General features: G+C 53.1%; 1 protein-coding gene across 1 annotated transcript; it reads right to left on the minus strand.

The window, feature by feature from the left end:
- Positions 1-233: 233 nt before the first annotated feature.
- Positions 234-14,843, minus strand: ITGA2B (integrin subunit alpha 2b). Its single transcript, XM_086687522.1, has 30 exons — positions 14,494-14,843; positions 12,587-12,708; positions 12,401-12,498; positions 12,122-12,287; positions 11,797-11,846; positions 11,676-11,721; positions 11,454-11,582; positions 11,031-11,078; positions 10,833-10,876; positions 10,627-10,680; positions 10,437-10,489; positions 10,031-10,242; positions 7,133-7,315; positions 6,838-6,883; positions 6,634-6,738; positions 6,495-6,550; positions 6,250-6,401; positions 5,980-6,105; positions 5,520-5,587; positions 5,221-5,368; positions 4,140-4,232; positions 3,792-3,871; positions 3,391-3,471; positions 3,173-3,269; positions 2,917-3,069; positions 2,669-2,794; positions 2,083-2,196; positions 1,746-1,847; positions 1,415-1,531; positions 234-485 (listed from the first exon to the last, which is right to left on the minus strand). Exons 1-30 carry the CDS (start codon positions 14,826-14,828, stop codon positions 429-431), a joined length of 3,261 nt encoding a protein of 1,086 aa, XP_086543648.1. The 5' UTR covers positions 14,829-14,843; the 3' UTR covers positions 234-428.
- Positions 14,844-18,597: the final 3,754 nt, after the last annotated feature.

Consider the following 18,597-nt stretch of genomic DNA (forward strand, 5'->3'; position numbering starts at 1 on the left):
ATGCCACCCAGACATCCCATCTTTCTCCAGTATCACCTGGAAGCTCTGTCACCCTTTCTCCCCTGTTCCACCCCACTCTCCACTTCCAGGCACTCCCCAAAGATGATAATATGCCACCTTTGCCTGGCAGAGACACTCTCCACTCACCCTTCTGCCAGCCCCAGCCCCTCACTCCAAACACCACCTCATGCCCGGTGCCCTTCTCTTCACTGAGCCAAGAGGAGACAGCGTGCTGGGGGTTGGGGCTCAGCCTCTTTATTTGCCAGCAGGGAAGGGAGTGGCCAGCTCTCACTGGAGGGGAGAATATCGGGTGTCTAGGGGACAGCTCCAACCCATAGAGCTGGGGGTGCACCCTGAAGAAGGGGAGGGGCGGGCACGCCTGCCGCCTTCCTCCCAGGATGCTCCCAGGACACAGCGACGCTGCCCCTTCACTCCTCCTCTTCATCTTCTTCTAGTGGTGGCCGAACACGCTTGAAGAAGCCAACCTGGGGGCGCACAAGGGCCGGGGACAGGGTGTAAAGATGATGGGTGGGCCCCAGAGCAGCAGTTGAGGAAGAATTCTAGAAAGCAGCCAGACACGAGGTCCTGTCCCTGGACCAGCACAGAATCGGATCCCACTGCCAACACGGCCGCCATCCCCACTCAGAGAGAATACATGTAACAAGTTGCTTTTTTGTTTTTTTCCCTTGACTTTTTATCCTTTCTTTTAACGTTTATTTATTTATTTTGAGGGGGGCAGGCAGAGAGAGAGAGAGAGAGAGAGAGAATCTCAAGAAGGCTCTGCGCTGTTAGCTCAGAGCCTGACATGGGGCTCATTCCCACAAACTGTGACCTCATGACCTGAGCTGAAATCAAGAGTCAGACACTCAACTTACTGAGCCACCCAGGCACCCCCACTCTTGACTATTTCTTAAATATTGGCGATTGTGTATCTCTCTGTGACTCTAGCACACAATATGTATTTGATGATTTTAAGTCTTAACGCATGATTTTCCCTAAAAGTGCCATGGCTTCCCAGCGCTTGAACACTTGAGCGAGTTTGAGAACAGCGCTCCTGGCACAGAGGAGGAAGTGACCCACCAGGGCCTCCCGGGTCTCCCACCTCAGTCAGGGGGAAGGACAGAGTCAGGAGGAGGTGAGCCCTGTCTTCCTCAGTAGCCAGGGAATTCCTGAAGGCAGGACTCACTCCCTGTGACTCTTCCTGTCAGTGGGGAACAGACTGAAAAGGCCTTAGGATTTCAGGGGCCACCTCTCCCAGAGGTCTGTGCCCTGGAAGAGGTCCTCTGGAGAATGAGACTCTAATGGTAGAGATGTGAATGGACCCTAAGTCACCATCTCTCTCTGCCTCGCTGTGAGGTAGGGCAGGGCCAACTGTGTGCCCTCCTGGGGACCCCACTCTCCCTTCAGGACTTACCTTCCACATGGCCAGGACCAGGACCGTGAGCAACAGCAGGCCGCCCAATACGCCTAACAGCACCCACCAGATTGGAATGTCTCTCTCCTCCAAGACACGAAGCAGCTGCGTCTCGACCTGAGGGCAAACCCACGTGTCTTCTCAGTCACCCTGACACCTGTCTTTCCCAAAGACTCAAACTTGTGGGATGCGCATCTCTGAGCCAGCCACCTACCTGTGCCGCCCCTCGGACCCAGGGGTGTCCCGCCCCCATCCTGCAGGGTGCAGACACTTGGGAAGACAGTGGGTCCTGCAGGGCTCCTGTCCCCTGCCACCATGGGTCTATACTCACCGTAACTTCTTCACTGGGCAGGCTGAGGGCGGGCACAGAGTAAGGAAAGGAGGAGACGTTGAACCAAGCTTTTGACTTTAGCACGAACTGATCCAGTGGCCTCTGAATGGGGTGGGGGTGAAAGCCATTTACATGAGTCTATTGGTTGTAGGAGTCCTGGCCCTAGCCTCCCCGCTACCTTGGAGTCCTGCCCTTGGCCTAAGCTTGGCTCCTCAAAAATAAGCCTTGCCTTCCCTCTCTCTTCACCACCGCCCACCCCCCCTCGTGCCCTATCTCTCCCCAGAACAAACTTGGTCCCCACCGCCAGAAAGCCCCGCCCTCCAGCATCTGCCCCCACCTGCTGGAGGCTGGGCAGCCACAGGAAGGCCAGCACCGTGACCATGGCCCGCTGCCCTCGTGCCATCTCCTGTAGCTCACACTGCACCACTGTACAGGGCACTGAGTCGCAGCTCTAAGGGGATGAGTCATTAGTTCCCAGCCCCTCTGACCCCTCACCCCAAGGACCCAACAACAGGAAGGGGCAGGGGGGCAGGGAGCTCCGGGCTCCCTCTCAGGAAGGGCCTCAGATTCAAGCGTCTGACGTTGTCTCTAAATGGGGTTGCTCACATCGTTCCAGAAATGCGAGGAAGGGCCGAGAAGTGGGTCATCATATAGTGTTCAATACCCAGAATTTTTGTAACTCTGCTTTGGCATTTCTCCATTTTCTTTAATGTACCAGGAACCTTTGAAAATTCAAATATTCCCACCCGGCCCAGACACAAGACCAGCTCAACCCTTCATATTCATTTGGAGTGTTCCGTGGGACAAAGGTGGCACACCCAAGGCCCACATCACACTGCCAGCCGCTCTCCCTGCTTCCCAGAGCCTCTGTCCCCTGGGCCCCAGGGAAGAAGCCCCAGCTGCAGACCACAGAGCTTGCTCACCAGGTGAACTGGATCCTGAAGCCTGGAGGGCTGGTTGGACCCTGGCAGGAGGGCCTGTCTGCGGTCCCGCTTGTGATGCCCCGTGTAAATGGGGGAAGGGCTGGGGGTAGGCAGCCCCCAGTCCAGCTGGGGAGGCAAAGAGCAGTCAGTCGGTCCAGAGCACCGATCATCTCCCCACCCTCCCAGAGGGGCCCTGGTTGCTGGGCTGGGGCCTCACCCATAGGTGTTTCTTCCACCCAGGCTCTCACCTTGAGGGGGTTAGGAGCCGGCTGTGGGGAGCATTGAAGCCCCCCCTGAGGCTGTATATCCAAGATGTAGAGCAGGTCAGAGGGCTGGGACTGGCTGGGAAAGCTAAGGCTGAGGTGGAGGCCACTTACAGTGCTGGGGCCATTGTTATGGAGCTGGTGGGTGGTGATGGCAGATGTTAGGTAGCTCAGCACCTAGTGAGTGCGTAGCTCCTGGGTACCCTCCACCCCAGCCTGGGTCCCAGGTGGTCCTTGGTACCTCATAGGTGTGCTCAACTTTGGGGCCCCAGCTGTCCGAGTTGTTCTCCCCGTTGCCTTCTTCCGCCACCATCAGCAAGGAGGCTGGAAAGGAGTTCCTGCAGGGGCCCAAGCCCCCAGGGTGAGCTTGAGCACCTGACTTGCCTCTAGGGCTTCCCCCCAGGCCCTCTGAACCTTCGGGTCCTGCCCACCATCTCCCTGATCTACCCCTGGTCTCACCCTCGCAGTTCCATGTGGGCCTTTGCCCGGACTGGTACATCCAGCTGCACAGCCTCGCTGTTTGGATTCTGGCTATTCTTGCTGGAGGGGAGGGGACAGGAGAAGCATGTTAGGGACACCAGCCCAGTGAACATCAGAACTCTCTGGATGGGGCCAGAATTTCAGAAGCTTCAGGAAGCGCTAACTCCACAGGCAGCATGCCACACTGAAGTTAGACCTGGGTAAGAACTTCCTTTAGGGCTCCAAGACTCAGAAACAAGTCTCTGGGGGAAGAAAGGGAACAAGGACGTCTGAAGAGCAGGCATCCCAAAAGACCCTTCTGGAAGGAGAGCATCTCAGGGTCTCTGCATCGGGATCAGATAGGGGAAGGGTGGTGGGTAGGAATGCTCCCCTGCCCATACCTTCTGATCTGCAGCCAGAAGGACACATGCTCCCCAGCCTCTTCCAGGTCCCCCACGCTCACCAACATCGTGATTCCCATCTGAGAGAGAGGGAGGGCCAAAGTCACGGCCCAAATGCCCACTCTGGGCAGCCTTGTCCTGAATGTGGCCTCCAGTTTCCATCCTCCAAGTCACCATTGTTATCTCAGAAGCCCACTCAGAGAGGGAAAGTCACTCACCCAAGAACGCAGGGAGTGTGAGGCCCAGGATTCCAGCCCGGGGCTATATGACTCCAAACCCAGCCCCTAAAGCTCGGCTATGTATGAGCCTCTGGTGGAGCAGACCAAGCACCCACGACTTGTGCCTCACCCGGGCATTTTTCTTCATCGGGTTGCCCAGCTCACACAGCACCACCTTGGTCTCATTCTCTTTCTTCTGGTTACAGATGAGTCTCTCAAAGCCCTTCAGGAAGGTAGTTTCAAGAAAGAAGATGGTTGCAGAGCATCCCATATATATTTAAGCTCCCTTGGAAAGTCTGGAAGAGACTTGTGTGCAAGGGTGCAGAGAGGGGTGCCTTGGGGTGGGAGTCTGAGGGACTGTCACGTTCTTCCTTGTGTCTCACAGTAGCACCTGATCATTTTTTTTTAATTTTATTAATGTTTATTTACTTTTGAGAGAGAGAAAGAGAGAGCACAAGTGAGGGAAGGACAGAGAGAGTGAGACACAGAATCTGAAGCTGGCTTCAGGCTCTAAGCTGTCAGCACAGAGCCTGATGCGGGGCTCGAACTCACGAACCATGACATCATGACCCGAGCCGAAGTCAGACACCTATCCGACTGAGCCACCCAGGCGCCCCGCGCCTGATCATTTTTTTTTTTTTTAAGTTTACTTATTTTATTTTTGAGAGAGAGAGAGGGAGAGGCAGAAAGAGAATCACAAGCAGGCTCTGCACAGTCAGCATAGAGCCTGATGCAGGGCTCAAACTCATGAACCATGAGATCATGACCTGAGCGCAAATCAAGAGTTGGTCGCTTAACTGAATGAGCCAGGCACCCTGGGCAACTTATTATTTTTAATGCAATTTTGGGAAATAAAAATACAAAAACATTACATACAGGATGCTTCCATTGTTAGAAACTACATCAACAAAATAAAAAATAAATATATGCCCATGTTAAGTGTCTGTGGATGCTAAGAAAAAAGACTGAAAGGAAATCCACCAAATGTTAACAGAAGTTTCTGCTAACATTTCGTACCTGAGCCATTTGGGGTTTGCGTTTTATAATAGAGCCCTTGGATTTTATGCCATTAGCAAAAAAAAAAAAAAAAAAAAAAAATCAGTTTTACAGCAATGCACAAGAGAAGTGGGGGGGGGGTCTCAGGTGGAAAATGAGAGTCAAGGCTCTTGCACCTCCCAGGTCCCCAGCAATGCCCCTGGGTGGGGCCTCACCTCAATGTTGCTGATGGCCCTCATGTAGTGGGCACCTGGGGGCAGGCGCACAACCAGCTCGGCCTCGTAGGCCCCCTCTCCCTCATTGAATGCATCCATCTGTAGCTTCAGCACATTGTCAGCTCCAATGAGGAGTGGGGAGCCCATCCTGTGAGGACAAAGGAGTTACAAAAAAAAAAAAAAAAAAAAAGCAGAGGAGGCTTGGTCCAGGCCCAGGATCCGGGAAGGGGTGAGGACAGAGTATCAGGCCCCCTGGGGGGGGGGGCGAAGGGGTGTCACGGGGCAGACAGCCTCCTCACACGTTGGCGGTGAGCTGGAGCTGGGGCACACACAGATCATCCTCTCCGCAGTCCAGGATGATGCGGGTCTAAAAGAGGCATGTCAAGATGTGTGGGTGAGCTGGGGGTGTGGGAAATTTGAGGGTCACATCGGAACTTAGGGAATTAGGTCCAAGAATGAAAAGGAGTTTGGAGCTGACGTCAGGGCTTGGGGATTTGCATCAGGGTTTGGGACGATGTCAGGATGGTGACATCAAGGTTCATGTGTTTGTCAGTGTTTAGAGGTAACATCAACAACACTTGGGACCTGTGTCGGGGTTTAGGGAATTTTGAGATTTGGAGGTTTTTCATTAGGGTTTGGCGTGACAGCACAGATGAGAGGTGACGTCAAGATTGTGGGGTTCACATTATGACTTCGACACTAACCCTAACCCTGAGCAGGGGTCCTGCACCTCCCTTGCCTGCTCCCGCCCACCCCCACCTGCTGCTGGACATGGGTGTCCCCGTGAAGCACGAGCTCGGGGGGTATTCCGTCCTTCTCGGGCTGCAGGGACACATTGAAGCTGAGCACGATGGGGCTCAGCTTGTCCCGGAAGTCAGCCTCATCCTAGGGAGGGGACAAGAGTCAGACTGTGCACCCTGCTATACATGTCCCACTGACCACCCCCGTACCCACAGCGCTCAGCCCGTGTCCCAGGGCTGGACGAACAGGCTGGCGCACCCAGCCCGGCCCATCCCCAGCCTGGCGTACCCGGAGGAAGGCCATGGTGGAGTGGCAGATGGGGCTGTGCCTCCCGCCCAGGTCCAGATGCAGGGTGGTGCCCGCCTGTTGAGAATTCAGCAGTAGCACCCGCCGGCCCTGGCGAGGCTTCTGCCGGTCCAGCTGCAGCTCAGCGTGTAGGGCTGGCAGGGCGAGCGGGGAGGGTCAGAGTCTCCCTGGCCAGCCTCCAGGGGAGCCCAGGACCACCTCCCTCCTGTCCCCACCACGACACTCACGCAGCTTCTGAGGAATGCTGTGCCCAGTGACTCCTACACACATCTGGATGTTAAAGCTGCAAAGATGTGAGTTGGGCTCAGGGGCTAGGATCCCTCAAGGTCCCAGACCTTGCCTGGGCCCTGCCCTCCGTCTCCTCACCAGCTCACTGGTGTCTGGGTCTGGGGCAGGACACAGTTCTTCACAGCAGGATTCAGTGAATCTTGCACCAGCAGCTGCACATTGGCCATCACCACTGGCTGAGCTCTGGTGGGATGGGGGCATGCTGGCCATTATCCCCTCCTGAACTGGTATCCTCTGATGGTGTGGGCCCTCCGCCACCACGCCCCTAGAGCCAGCACTCACCTGTACACAGCCACCTGGTTAGCCCCATAAGCTCCTACCAGTAGGTCTATAGATATTGGAGGGGTCAGAATCAGCAGTTAGAGGGGGCAAGGGAGCTCATCACCTCTTTCCCAGAGTTTCCCACACCACTGCCTCCACTGAGTTTTGGCCTGGCCTCGCCTGGCCTCCCCTGGCCTCCCAGCCCCACAGAGGGGTCAGACGCTCAGTGGGGCACAGGCCCCTGACTGTATTTTTCAGCATGTCCAGCTAATGCCCAAGGGCCCTTCCTGGCTAGCCGGAGGCATTCCAGGGGCACCTGGGTATCCGTTGTCATCGATGTCTGTGCCACCTCGCAGGGAGAAGCCGAAGCCAGAGCCTGTGGGGAAGGGGCTGTCCAGGATCTGGGAGGGGCGTGAGCTAAGCCCCTCACTCTGACCCAGGAACACCAGCACTTGGCCCCGACCACTGGGACCCCCATAGGGGGCGGCCACTGCAACATCTGGAAGAAAGGGAGGGGCTGTTTGTTACAATTTTCTCCAATTTTTGTTTCTTATCCAGGCAGCCCTGAGCTCCTTCTCTGGGCAGACGGCAGGAGACCGTGAGAGGGATACAAAAGTCTGGTGCAAGGAAGCAGTTGTCCTGCCCCTCCAGGAGTTTATGAGTGAGTACAAACGAGACCCATCAACTAGGATTATTATAAACACAGTAGCAGCCTTTGATAGCTATTGAGAAAATTTATTGACATGATTTCATTTAATCCTGAATTAGGCATTATTATTCCCATTTTTTTAGGTTTGTTTATTTATTTTGAGAGGGAGAGAAAGAGCACAAACAAGCAGGGGAGGGGCAGAAAGAGAGGGAGAGAGAGAATCCCAAGCAGGCTCCGAGCTGTCAGCACACAGCCTGATGGGGGGCTTGAACCCACGAATCATGGGATCATGACCTGAGCCAAAATCAAGAGTTGGATGCTTAACTAACCAAGCCACCCAGGCACCCCAGGCATTATTATTCTAATTTTAGATGGAAAAACTGAGTCCCAGAAGAGTAAATAATCAAGACCAATGAAGAAATGGCTCCCTCTTCCCCTAGGGACCTTCACCCCATTTCAATTCCACCATGCAAACTCAGAGCCACACTATGGGCTTGTCATCACTAAGAACTTGTAAGATCACTCTTGAAGATGTATTTGTTAATCATCATAATCTTATTAATTTGTAGGAGTTCTTTACATGTGACAAGAATTAAGATCTTTTATATATATGTTGTAACTGTCTTTCCTTTGTCTTCTGACTTTGTTTTCTATGCAGCTTTTTTTTTTCTTTTAAAAATCTATTGATTGGGGTGCCCGGGTGGCTCAGTGGGTCCTACTTGGGCTCAGGTCATGATCTCATGATTTGTGAGTTCGAGCCTGGCATCAGGCTTTGCACTGAAAGTGCAGAGCCTGCTTGGGATTCTCTCTCTCTCTCTCTCTCTCTCTCTCTCTCTCACACACACACACACACACACTCTCTCTCTCTCTGCCCCTCCCCCCTCACGCTCTCCCTCACTCTCTCCCTCTCTTTTCCTCCCATGCTTTCTCTGTCTCAAAATAAATAAACTTTAAAAAACCTATTGATTTTTCTTTCTTTTTTTTTTTTCTATTGATTTTTCTGATTGAGTTACACAGAATTCATCCATATAAGACCACTCTGACCACAGTCTCATGCCCAGACTCTGGGCCTCCATTCTCTCTTGATCTTTAGCACCTTCCTTTCTTTACTTCCTTCCGACCATTCGATCACCCTTGTCATATCCTCAGCCATCTTGCCCCACTGCCAGTCCTCAGCAAACCTGGTCAGACCTCACCAGATTGGGCCCCAGGGATTCCTGACCACCAGGAAGGTGGAGATGGAGGTACTGCCCAACTGTTCCGAGGGGGCACTGCTCAGCCCTCTCCCCCACTTTGCTCAGTGCCTATTTCAAACCTTCTTCATTCTGTCAAGTTCCCAGCCCCCCACTTCCTTCACAAAGAGAAGCAGCCCAACTGTTGTGCTATCAGTCCAAACCCGCTTTTCTGCCTTCCTTTACCCTGCCACCAGGCTAAACATCTCAGCCCGGTCTTCTCTGTGGCCCATCATAGGGACCCTCCTCTGGCTCACTTCCCTCCCCACCCTGTGTCCCCACAAGATCATTCCCTCCACATTCAACCTACTCCATATGCTTTGAAATTAAAATAGCCTTCCCTTGACCCTCATCTCCTTTCAGGACTCTCCTTGTTCTTTTCTTTTCTTTTTTCTTTTTTCTTTTCTTTTCTTTTCTTTTCTTTTCTTTTCTTTTCTTTTCTTTTCTTTTCTTCTCTCTCTCTCTCTTTCTTTTCCTTTCACAAACTGAAAGAGCTGTCTACACTGGCTGCCTCCAATTCTTCACTTCCATTCATACCTTGCCCCCTGGCATTCTGACTTTTGTCTCTACCCGGCCCTGAATCAGTTCTTACCGCTGTCACCAATGACCTTCTTGCTAAAGTCCGTGGATACTTCTCCAGCTCCATCTAAGTATGCCTTTCAGCAGCATCTGAAATCACCGATCCCCTTCCTCCTGCTCAAAGGGTTCTCTTCCTTTGAGTTCTGGGCCATCAGACCTCCTGGATCTACTACTTCTCTGGACACTCCTTTGTCTCCTTTCCAGACTCACTTCATCTGGGAGTCCCCTAAATGCTCTGGCTCCCCAGGGCTTTGTCCTCTACTTCTTCTCACTTCACAGGTGCCCAGGACCTCATCCAGCCTCCCCAGGCCTCTGTCTCTCACTCAGACCGCTCTGGTGGGAATGGGGAACCCAACTGTTTTCTGGAAGTCTGCCTACTGCTCCCAAGCCCTTCAGGGTCAAACAGGCCCAGCGCTGAGCTGCTGATCTCTGCCCCCCACTTCACCTTCCCAGACCTGCTGCTTGGTCTGAGTTCCAGGCAGTGAAGGCACCAATACCCCTCTCCACCAATGACTCGCTCTCTCTTAGCTCCACATCCAGTCACCCATCAAGTCCCAAAAGTCCAGGTTCTGGATATCTGTGAAGTCACCCCTGTCTCTAACTCCACTGCCGAAATCCACACCCAAGTGCTCACCATCTCTTGCCTAGACCAATGCAAACAAATCCTAACTGATCTCTTTCAACTCTTAAACCCACAGTCTTTGTTGCGGCTGTTAACCCCTCTGCAGCAAGTGGGGCACCTTTCTTCCCTTACCGTTGTAGCCGTCCCGGTCGAGGTCGCCCAGAGGCGCGATGGCGGAGCCGAATCTCCCGTAGAGCTGTGTGCCCGTCAGCAGAAGGCTGGGGGCGCCCAGTGGGTGGTGACCGCGAGGCTGCAGGAACAAGTACACACGCCCCACCTCGGCCAGTTTGCGGTCAGCGCGGCTCTCCATGTACAGTGGCGCGCCCACCAGCAGGTCGTGCCTCCTGCAGGCCAGACGGGCGGTTCCGTGGGGGTGGGTGAGAGGGATGCTGCGGGCCTGGGCCAAATCTCGCTCATTCTCGCCCTTCCGCGCCCCTCGGTGGTCACATGGGAACGGGCGAGGAAAGGAGGGGACCGAGAGCAGTCAACCTCTCTGGTAATAGGGGACTCAAGTCCGTAGGGATGGGGCGCCCCTCACCCGTCCCCGTTGACATCAGTGACGGCCACCGAGTGCCCGAAATACGAAGCCATCTGCAGGAAGACGAGGCTTACTTAATTCCTGCCCCCAGGCCGGCACCTTCTCTTAACACTGCCCTCCACGCTCCGCGGAATATTCTAGGGTTCCAGTTCCCCAGCTTCCGCCACCCCCCAACGGGACCGGTTTCCACCTGCTCTCCGTGCAGCCGGTGCAGCGTCTGGTGGTACGAGTTCAAAATTTCCACCTGCACGGACAACGCCCAGGCGCTCATCATTCTTGCTCCCGCTCCAGGGCAGAAAGGGCGGGGGGGGGGGGGGGGTGGCGTAGGGGGCTTGTGAGGCTGAGGAATGGGGCCGAGAGCTTTGGGATGCCGGTGGCGGGACAAGGGGCACTCACCGCTCCCAGGGTCCAGCTCCAGGTGGGGGCGCCTAAGACATACTCTAGGGAGAGCCGGACCCCAGTTAATGAGGTCCTTCCAACCTACCCACCTCCCGCCCGCCATTCTGCCACCCAGGGGAGATTTCGTGGTGGGGAGTGGAGGTGCTCCTCCCCGGGCTGGGCTCCCCAACCTTTGCCCCTAAATGGATTTCTTGCCTGTAGTGTTGATATCCCCGTCGAACTCGCCCACGGCCACCGAGTACCCTGAAGACACGGCACGAATTATTCTTTCTGGGAGGGTGAAGCAGGGAGAGGGGCCAAGGGCGAGGAAGAAGGGGACCCAGAGACCCAAACCCTGCATCGCGTAGATGGGAAAACTGAGGCCATCGAGAGGCCAAGACCTGCCCTAGGCGGCCCAGCGAATCCAGGGCGGGGAAGGCGAGGTGGGGCATATGGGAGTTGGGCGGTCGGCGGGGAAACTGTGGGAGCAGAGAGTGGAGGCGCCTTCGATGCCTCTGGGGTTGGAGTTGGCCAGGGGGGTTGGACTGAGGGCGCTCCCGCAGGGGCAGGACTTGACCGGCGGAGGGGGCGGTGATACTTAGAGGGATGAGAAGTCTAGAAGGGAGGGGCCAGGATTACCCCGGTAGCCGTCGAAGTACACTGGGTTGTTGTAGTCTGCGGAGAAGCGCTGGGCGGGCACGTTCCACAAGAGGGTGCCTGGGCGGTAACTCGAGACGATATCGGCAATAGGAGCTCGCGCCAGGAGACCTAGGGCGCGAGGGACAGCGGGTGTGGGGGCTGCGACGACTGGGGTCTCCCCAGGCCAAGAGGAGGGAGGGAGGTGTACGGATGGGCACGTACCTAAGAAAAAATAGCCGCCAGGGGCCCCAAGCACCAGCTCTCCAGCCTGAAAGGGAAACCCTGGAGGTGAGAGGGGCCCTGTTTGGGAGCTGCCCCCACGCCGCTTATGCTCCCTACTCGCCTGAGTGACCGCGGAGCTGAAGCCCGCTTCGCAGTAGCGCTTGTCTTCGGCTAGAGAAGGCAAAGAGGAGGGGTCAGCGAGGGGGCGGGTCAAGAATTGTGCGTGGGCGCCTGGGGCGGGGTAGGGGCGGGGCCACGGGGTAAATATGGAGGCGTGGCCTTGAGTCTGAGCCAGGCGGGGCGGGGCTAGAAGCTGGGCCCAGGAGTTGGGCCCACGGGGATGCCGGACTGAAAGCCGGGTTTGGAGGGCGCTTGGGAGGTATCAGGTGAAGGAGGGAGCTAGGTGGCCGTGAGGGAACGGAGACAAAGCGGAGAGCTGAACTCACTAAAGGGATTTGTCACGTAACCCCGGCTCATGGTGTTAGCCCGACAGGGCGAGTACTCCGCGCGGTAGCCGGTTTGGAGCTGAGCCACGAAGCAGCCACCTACGGGCGTCTTCTCAGCCTCCTCTGTCTTTTCTAGGGCGTTCCAGTGCTGCCAGGGGGCGCAGGCCTGGAGCAGGGCCACAGGAGAGTGGGGAACGGGCGGGATTCGGATTCCCCCCCGCCCCCCGCCACGTGTCCCTGCCCACGACTGCTCTCTGTGCCCCGTTCCGCGGCGCCCACCACAATGTTGTTGTTCCAGCTGACGACCGACGCCCCCAGTCCTTGCCCGGCCTTGAAAGTTTGGAAGGTTTGGAAGCCTACGTGTCGGGTCTCATCATCTGGAGGGCGCAAGAAGGATGGGGCGCTGAAGCTCGGCTGTCCACGCTCCCTGTAACCCCTCCCTCTGCCTCCTTGAGCAGGACTCACTGAGGTCGAAGGGCAGCGAGGTGCACTGGCCGCCCTCGGTCCTCCAGGGGCACAGGAACACGCCGCCCGTCTCCTCCTGGCTGCGGCCCCGGGTCCTCGGGGCGCCCACCACGATGGCCACGCTGCGATGGAAAGCTGGGTGAGTGTGGCGCGGATTCCCGGGCACCACACGCCCCGGCACCTGCGCTGAGAGCACTACCTGGAAGGGCTGTGTGCCTTGGAGGGCACTGGGTCATCTTTCCTCAACGAGATATCACAGACCGTGGAGCCCAACCTTTTATGGCCAAACTGCCTCCCAGTGGGAGAAATCACGTGCCTAAAGTAACCTAGTGAGTTAAAGGTAAATCTGGTACTATAACCGTTTGGTTTGATTTGAATATGAGGAGTTTGTTATCCTTTCTGAAAAACACCTCCTAAGCTTTGCACATCATCCGAACTCCATATACCCCACCTCTACGCCCCACACCGAAAGCCAGGGATTTCCATGCCCCCTAGAGCTTAAGACCTTTACCTGAGAAGTAGTTTTTTTTTTTTTTTAATTTTTTTTCAACGTTTATTTATTTTTGGGACAGAGAGAGACAGAGCATGAACGGGGGAGGGGCAGAGAGAGAGGGAGACACAGAATCGGAAACAGGCTCCAGGCTCTGAGCCATCAGCCCAGAGCCCGACGCGGGGCTCGAACTCACGGACCGCGAGATCGTGACCTGGCTGAAGTCGGACGCTTAACCGACTGCGCCACCCAGGCGCCCCTGAGAAGTAGTTTCAATGGTGAAGAATTAGGGAGGCTACTGGGCACCTCTAAAGTGAGGTACTGATATTGCTGAGGACCTTAGTTGATCTAGGTTCAAATAATAGCTCTATCATGTATAAACTGGGGACAATACCTACCAATCAATGTCAGGAGAAGTAAATGAAATAAATGTATGAGGGACATTTCTGCATGGTGCCAGCCAAATAACACATAACAAGTACTAAAAAAAAAAAAAAGTATTAATTTTTTTCTTTCATCTCGTAGGATGTTTATTAAGTAATACCTATGAAGCCAATATCTGTAGAAACAAAGGGAAAGAAGCAAGAATGGGAAGAGAAAGGAGTCAAATGCAGATTCAGGCCCAGTGACAGTCACAGGCCAGCACCCTGGGAGCTCTGGAGCTACAAGGACCCTTCAGAACCATCCCAAGTTGAGGTGAGAACATCGGACCCTTACACCTCTCTCCTCCTTCCACACTCCTCATGATCAGTCATTGGTTATAGGCCACATTGGAAAGGGGACTTGACTTTGGGGGAGGTGACTCTTCAGCAGAGAAAATTCCCCAAGAGGCAGATACTTGAAGGCCATCTGCCATCCCCACTCCCCGAAGGTGAGCATCACAGCATCTACTACACACAATAAGTAACTAGTGCAGGGTAGTGACTATAAAGACAAGGAACCAGGACTCTAATCTTGGAAGTCTGATTTTGCAGCTGATTAATTCCAACCATTAATGCTCTATTGTTTCTTTTCAAAATATCTATACTTTTGGTGGGGATGGCGGTGGATAGAGTAGAAAAGCAAGGTGGAGTGGGTAGACAATTTCGCGGTTTTGCAAGTCAATTTAATAAATGTATTTTAAGGGGTGAGGGTGGAGTAGGTCATACAACTGACCCTTGGCGGGAAAATTAAGGCATCAAATTTTGCCTTTGTTCTTGCTGTAGTTTTGGTGCCCACCTCCCCTTTGGTGCCCCTCCCTGACACCCTTATCTGAGCCAGTTCTGCCAGTATTCCTAAAAAGAACTCAGTCTGAATAGAGCCTAGAAATCGCTTTGCTCAACCTCTATCACAAATGGGGAGCTTGAGGTTCACAGAAGCAGTGAGGGGGGCACAGAATCCTTCTCTCTCCCAACACCCAAACTTCTCCCGGGCTCACCTCCCACGGCTGTCCTTGTAGAAGTCCAGCGAAAACCCAAAGTGGCTGCCATTGGGGCCTGTGTAGAAGGTGAGCTGCACTGGGTCCAGGTTCAAGGCCCAGGCTGGAGGGACAGCATCGGGTCCCAAGAGCAGCTGCACCCACTCCAGAAGCCAGAGGGCATGAAGTGGACACACAGCTCTGGCCATCTTCCTTCTCCCACCACCTCTTAGGCAGGAATGGGCTAGCTTCTTCCTCTTCCTTTCAGTCTCTACCACCGGAAAGCTTTTCTTATCAAACTGGAACTCACTTGCTGAGCAGTGGGCAGAGGAAAGGGCTATAAGCCCTGGATACATATGGTTTCTTGGATTGCCAGAAAGGGGGTGAAGCCACCCTGGGGGTGGATGCTAATGGCTGAAAGCCATGACTCCTCCCTTTTCCTGAGAGTAGTTTATCACCAAGTCCTGTTGGTTCTGCCTCTCAACTATGTCTCTTGAGTCTTCACATTTGCACTACCACCATTCTAGTCTGAGCCACCATTCCTATCTGCTTGGGGTAATCATGAACTAACTGATCCATACGCCTCCATTCTAACTGTTTTACAGCCCTTCCTCCCCCATCCCCCACAACTGTCTACATTGTAATCGCCCAGTGTGACTTGGTCAGAGGTGGAGGAAGGAGGAAGGAAGCTGCTGTCTCCTGATAAGAACTGAGGTTTTTGTATCCTTTTGGATAAGGCACTTACCCACTTCCTGCTTCCAGAGCTTTGGTCAGCCATATTGGTGTAGCAAGCTTCTTCACTCTCCCTCCATCTCAGGCCACATCTTAATGTGGCCACAGCGGTGCAGCTGGTGCTGGCGAAATGTGTGGCCAATGGATCTTGGCCAAAGGGGAAAGGAGATGGGGAAAGAGTGGAGTCCAGGATATTCTGGCTCACAGGCTCTGGGACTATATGCCAGCTATTCATTTGAAGGCAGACCCTCCCTCTTTCTTGGGTGACAGAGCTCTTGTCCAATCAAGACTTGATTCTAGTGGGCTCCCTGCCTAGGGGACGCCTCCCTCAACTCCTCAGGCTGGCACCCTGGAGTTGGCACACATGGGAACAGCACTGATCACACTGTTTAGTCATGGTCCATTCACTGGATTGTGTCCATGACTCCCTTGAGAACAAGGTTCCTTTTTGCAGCCCCAGGGCCTAGCCGAGAGCCTAACGTGTAGTATGTGTCGTTGACAGACAGACTGAATGGAAGCATGCACTGAGGAGGAAAGATGCAAACATGGAGTCACACAGTGGAGAGAAGGAATATTTTGAGCAGAAAGGCAAGGCAATTTTCTCTGGATGACAGGAAGAGTAGTGCCAAGTCTTATTGGCACTGTAGGTCTTCCCCAAAAAAGCAGGCTCTCAGGAAGGAAATTCAAAAGATCTGCTAGGGGTAAAGGAAGACTGCCACGTCCTCCTTTTGCTCTATATTTTCTAATCAAACTTAACCACCATCTATCTTATCCTGCCCAACTATCCTGTGCCATGCTTCCAGCTCCTCCCTTCCCCTTGTAATTCACCACCTTGGCCCACAACTCGAAGTCCTCTCCCTTACTAGATTAGAAGCTCCTTGAACTTAAAAAAATTTTTTTTAACGTTTATTTATTTTTGAGACAGAGAGAGACAGAGCATGAACAGGGGAGGGTCAGAGAGAGAGGGAGACACAGAATCCAAAAAAGGCTCCAGGCTCTGAGCTGTCAGCACAGAGCCCGACGCAAGGCTCGAACCCACGAACCATGAGATCATGACCGGAGCTGAAGTCGGACGCTTAACCGACTGAGCCACCCAGGCTCCCTGAGGAACCTCCTTGAACTTTAGTCTGGATCTTCTTCACTGCTGAATCCCCAGTGCTAAGCTCACAATAGGCATACATTTGCTAGAATGAATACTTAACCCTGTCCTATACTTACCTTCTACCCTCTTCTGGTCTTCAACCAAATGGTATTACATTACTGTGGTATACTGACTGCATAGCTCAATATTGTCACATCCCACTGAAGTCTTTAATGGGTATTTATTCTGCTCAAGGCACTGAGTGATGAGGGATACAAAGATAACTGTCAGGGATCGTTAAAGAACTTAGTCCAGAATTAGGACACGAACACACATAACTGCAGCAGAGGGACAGTAAAGAATGCCTTGAAAGGGTAGACTAACATTATGCCTAACTGAAGTCGTTTATATCTTTGCTGCTCATAACCACCCTATGAAATAAGTATTGTTACGCACATTAAAAAAAAAAATTTTTTTTTAACATTTATTTTTGAGACAGAGAGAGAGCATGAACAGGGAAGGGTCAGAGAAAGAGGGAGACACAGAATCTGAAACAGGCTCCAGGCTCTGAGCTGTCAGCACAGAGCCCGACGCGGGGCTCGAACCCACAGACCGCGAGATCATGACCTGAGCCGAAGTCGGATGCTTAACCGACTGAGCCACCCAGGCGCCCCTGTTATGCACATTTTATAGATGCAAAAACCGTGGTAGAGTTTTAGGTAAATTGCCCAAATTTATATGGCCAAAGGGTGGCAAAACAAGGATTCAAACATGTTTGGCTTGAATCCATCAGTCTTAAAATCTTTTTTTTTTTTTTTTTTTTTTTTTTAACGTTTATTTTTTTTTTTGGGACAGAGACAGACAGAGCATGAACGGGGGAGGGGCAGAGAGAGAGGGAGACACAGAATCAGAAACAGGCTCCAGGCTCTGAGCCATCAGCCCAGAGCCCGACGTGGGGCTCGAACTCACGGACGGCGAGATCGTGACCTGGCTGAAGTCGGACGCTTAACCGACTGCGCCACCCAGGCGCCCCCAAAAATCTTTTTTTTTTTTAACACCTAATTCACTTTTGAGAGAGAGCACGAGTGGGGGAGGGACAGAGAAAGAGGGAGACAGAATCTGAAGCAGCTCCAGGCTCTGAGCTGTCAGCACAGAGCCTGATGCAGGGCTCGAACCCACTAACCGTGAGATCATGACCTGAGCCGAGGTCGGACACCTAACCGACTGGGTCACCCAGGTGCCCCCCCCCGCCCCACCTTTTTTTATTGCGTGTTCTTAACCAGTACACCGTGGTGCCTTTTGTCTGAGAATGAGGGTTTTTTAGGCACAGGAAATAACATGAGAAAAGAGAGCTGCAGACCATAGAGGTCAATTATAGGGAAAGGCAAGTAGTCGACTCAACGTATGGTGTTCAAAGGGGAGGACTGAGGCACGAGAATGAAATGGAAGGCTAGGATCAAATCACTGAAGGTCCTTGAATGCCTCAAGGAATTTGAATTTTTAATCTGTAGGAGATGGAGAACCAAAGATTTTTAAAGTCAGGGAATAAGAGATACATTGACCAATTGTGCTCCCTTTTGGATGATTACACTGGCTGTGGATAGAAGGAACTGAGAAACGCAGGACTTAGCGGGAAGGTCAGATAGATGGGTGGCCACTGCAATCCTTTTGGTTAAAGGTGGTGAGGTCTGAACCAGGGTACTGATAGGAACAAAAGAGAGAGCAGAGGTTACACAATCAGTAACACTGGGGTAGGGAGGTGTCAAAAGTAATTTACAGCTTTGGTGCATGGCTGTCAGGACAGTTGTACCATCAGCTACAACTAGAAATAGGTGAAGGATCAGATTTGGGAACGAAAGAGTTTGGTATTCAAGAATTGTTTCTCACGGGTGTTCCTTTGGGGCCAGAGCTGGGTTGATCTCCCTTCTGAGATAATAGGCAGAGTGCTGACACACTGCTCCCACTTTCCCATCCCACCAGCCCTGAGTCCTAGAATTCCTCAATGAATCCAGAGTTCTGTTAAGGCTTCAGTCAACAATGACTGAACTTCTATGTGCCTGGCACTGAGGTAGGTGACATGGAGGATATATAGAGAAAAATCCTTCATTATCTTTGATGCTTCCTTGTTTAATCCTTGCATAATCCTCAGTATTTTTTGTTCCTATTTTTCAACATATAGTAAAAATGTTTACTATGCGTTCAACTCTATGTAAAACATTCTAAGGGATTAAAAAAAAAAGGAGGTATAGAAATCAGTCTGTGTCCTCTCCAAGCTTAGCATTTTACTGGGAAGCAGTACATAAAATGAACCC

The sequence above is a fragment of the Puma concolor genome, chromosome E1 (genome assembly GCF_028749965.1).
Source record: "Puma concolor isolate L17-30 chromosome E1, mPumCon1.1.hap2, whole genome shotgun sequence".
NCBI classification, from domain to species: domain Eukaryota; kingdom Metazoa; phylum Chordata; class Mammalia; order Carnivora; family Felidae; genus Puma; species Puma concolor.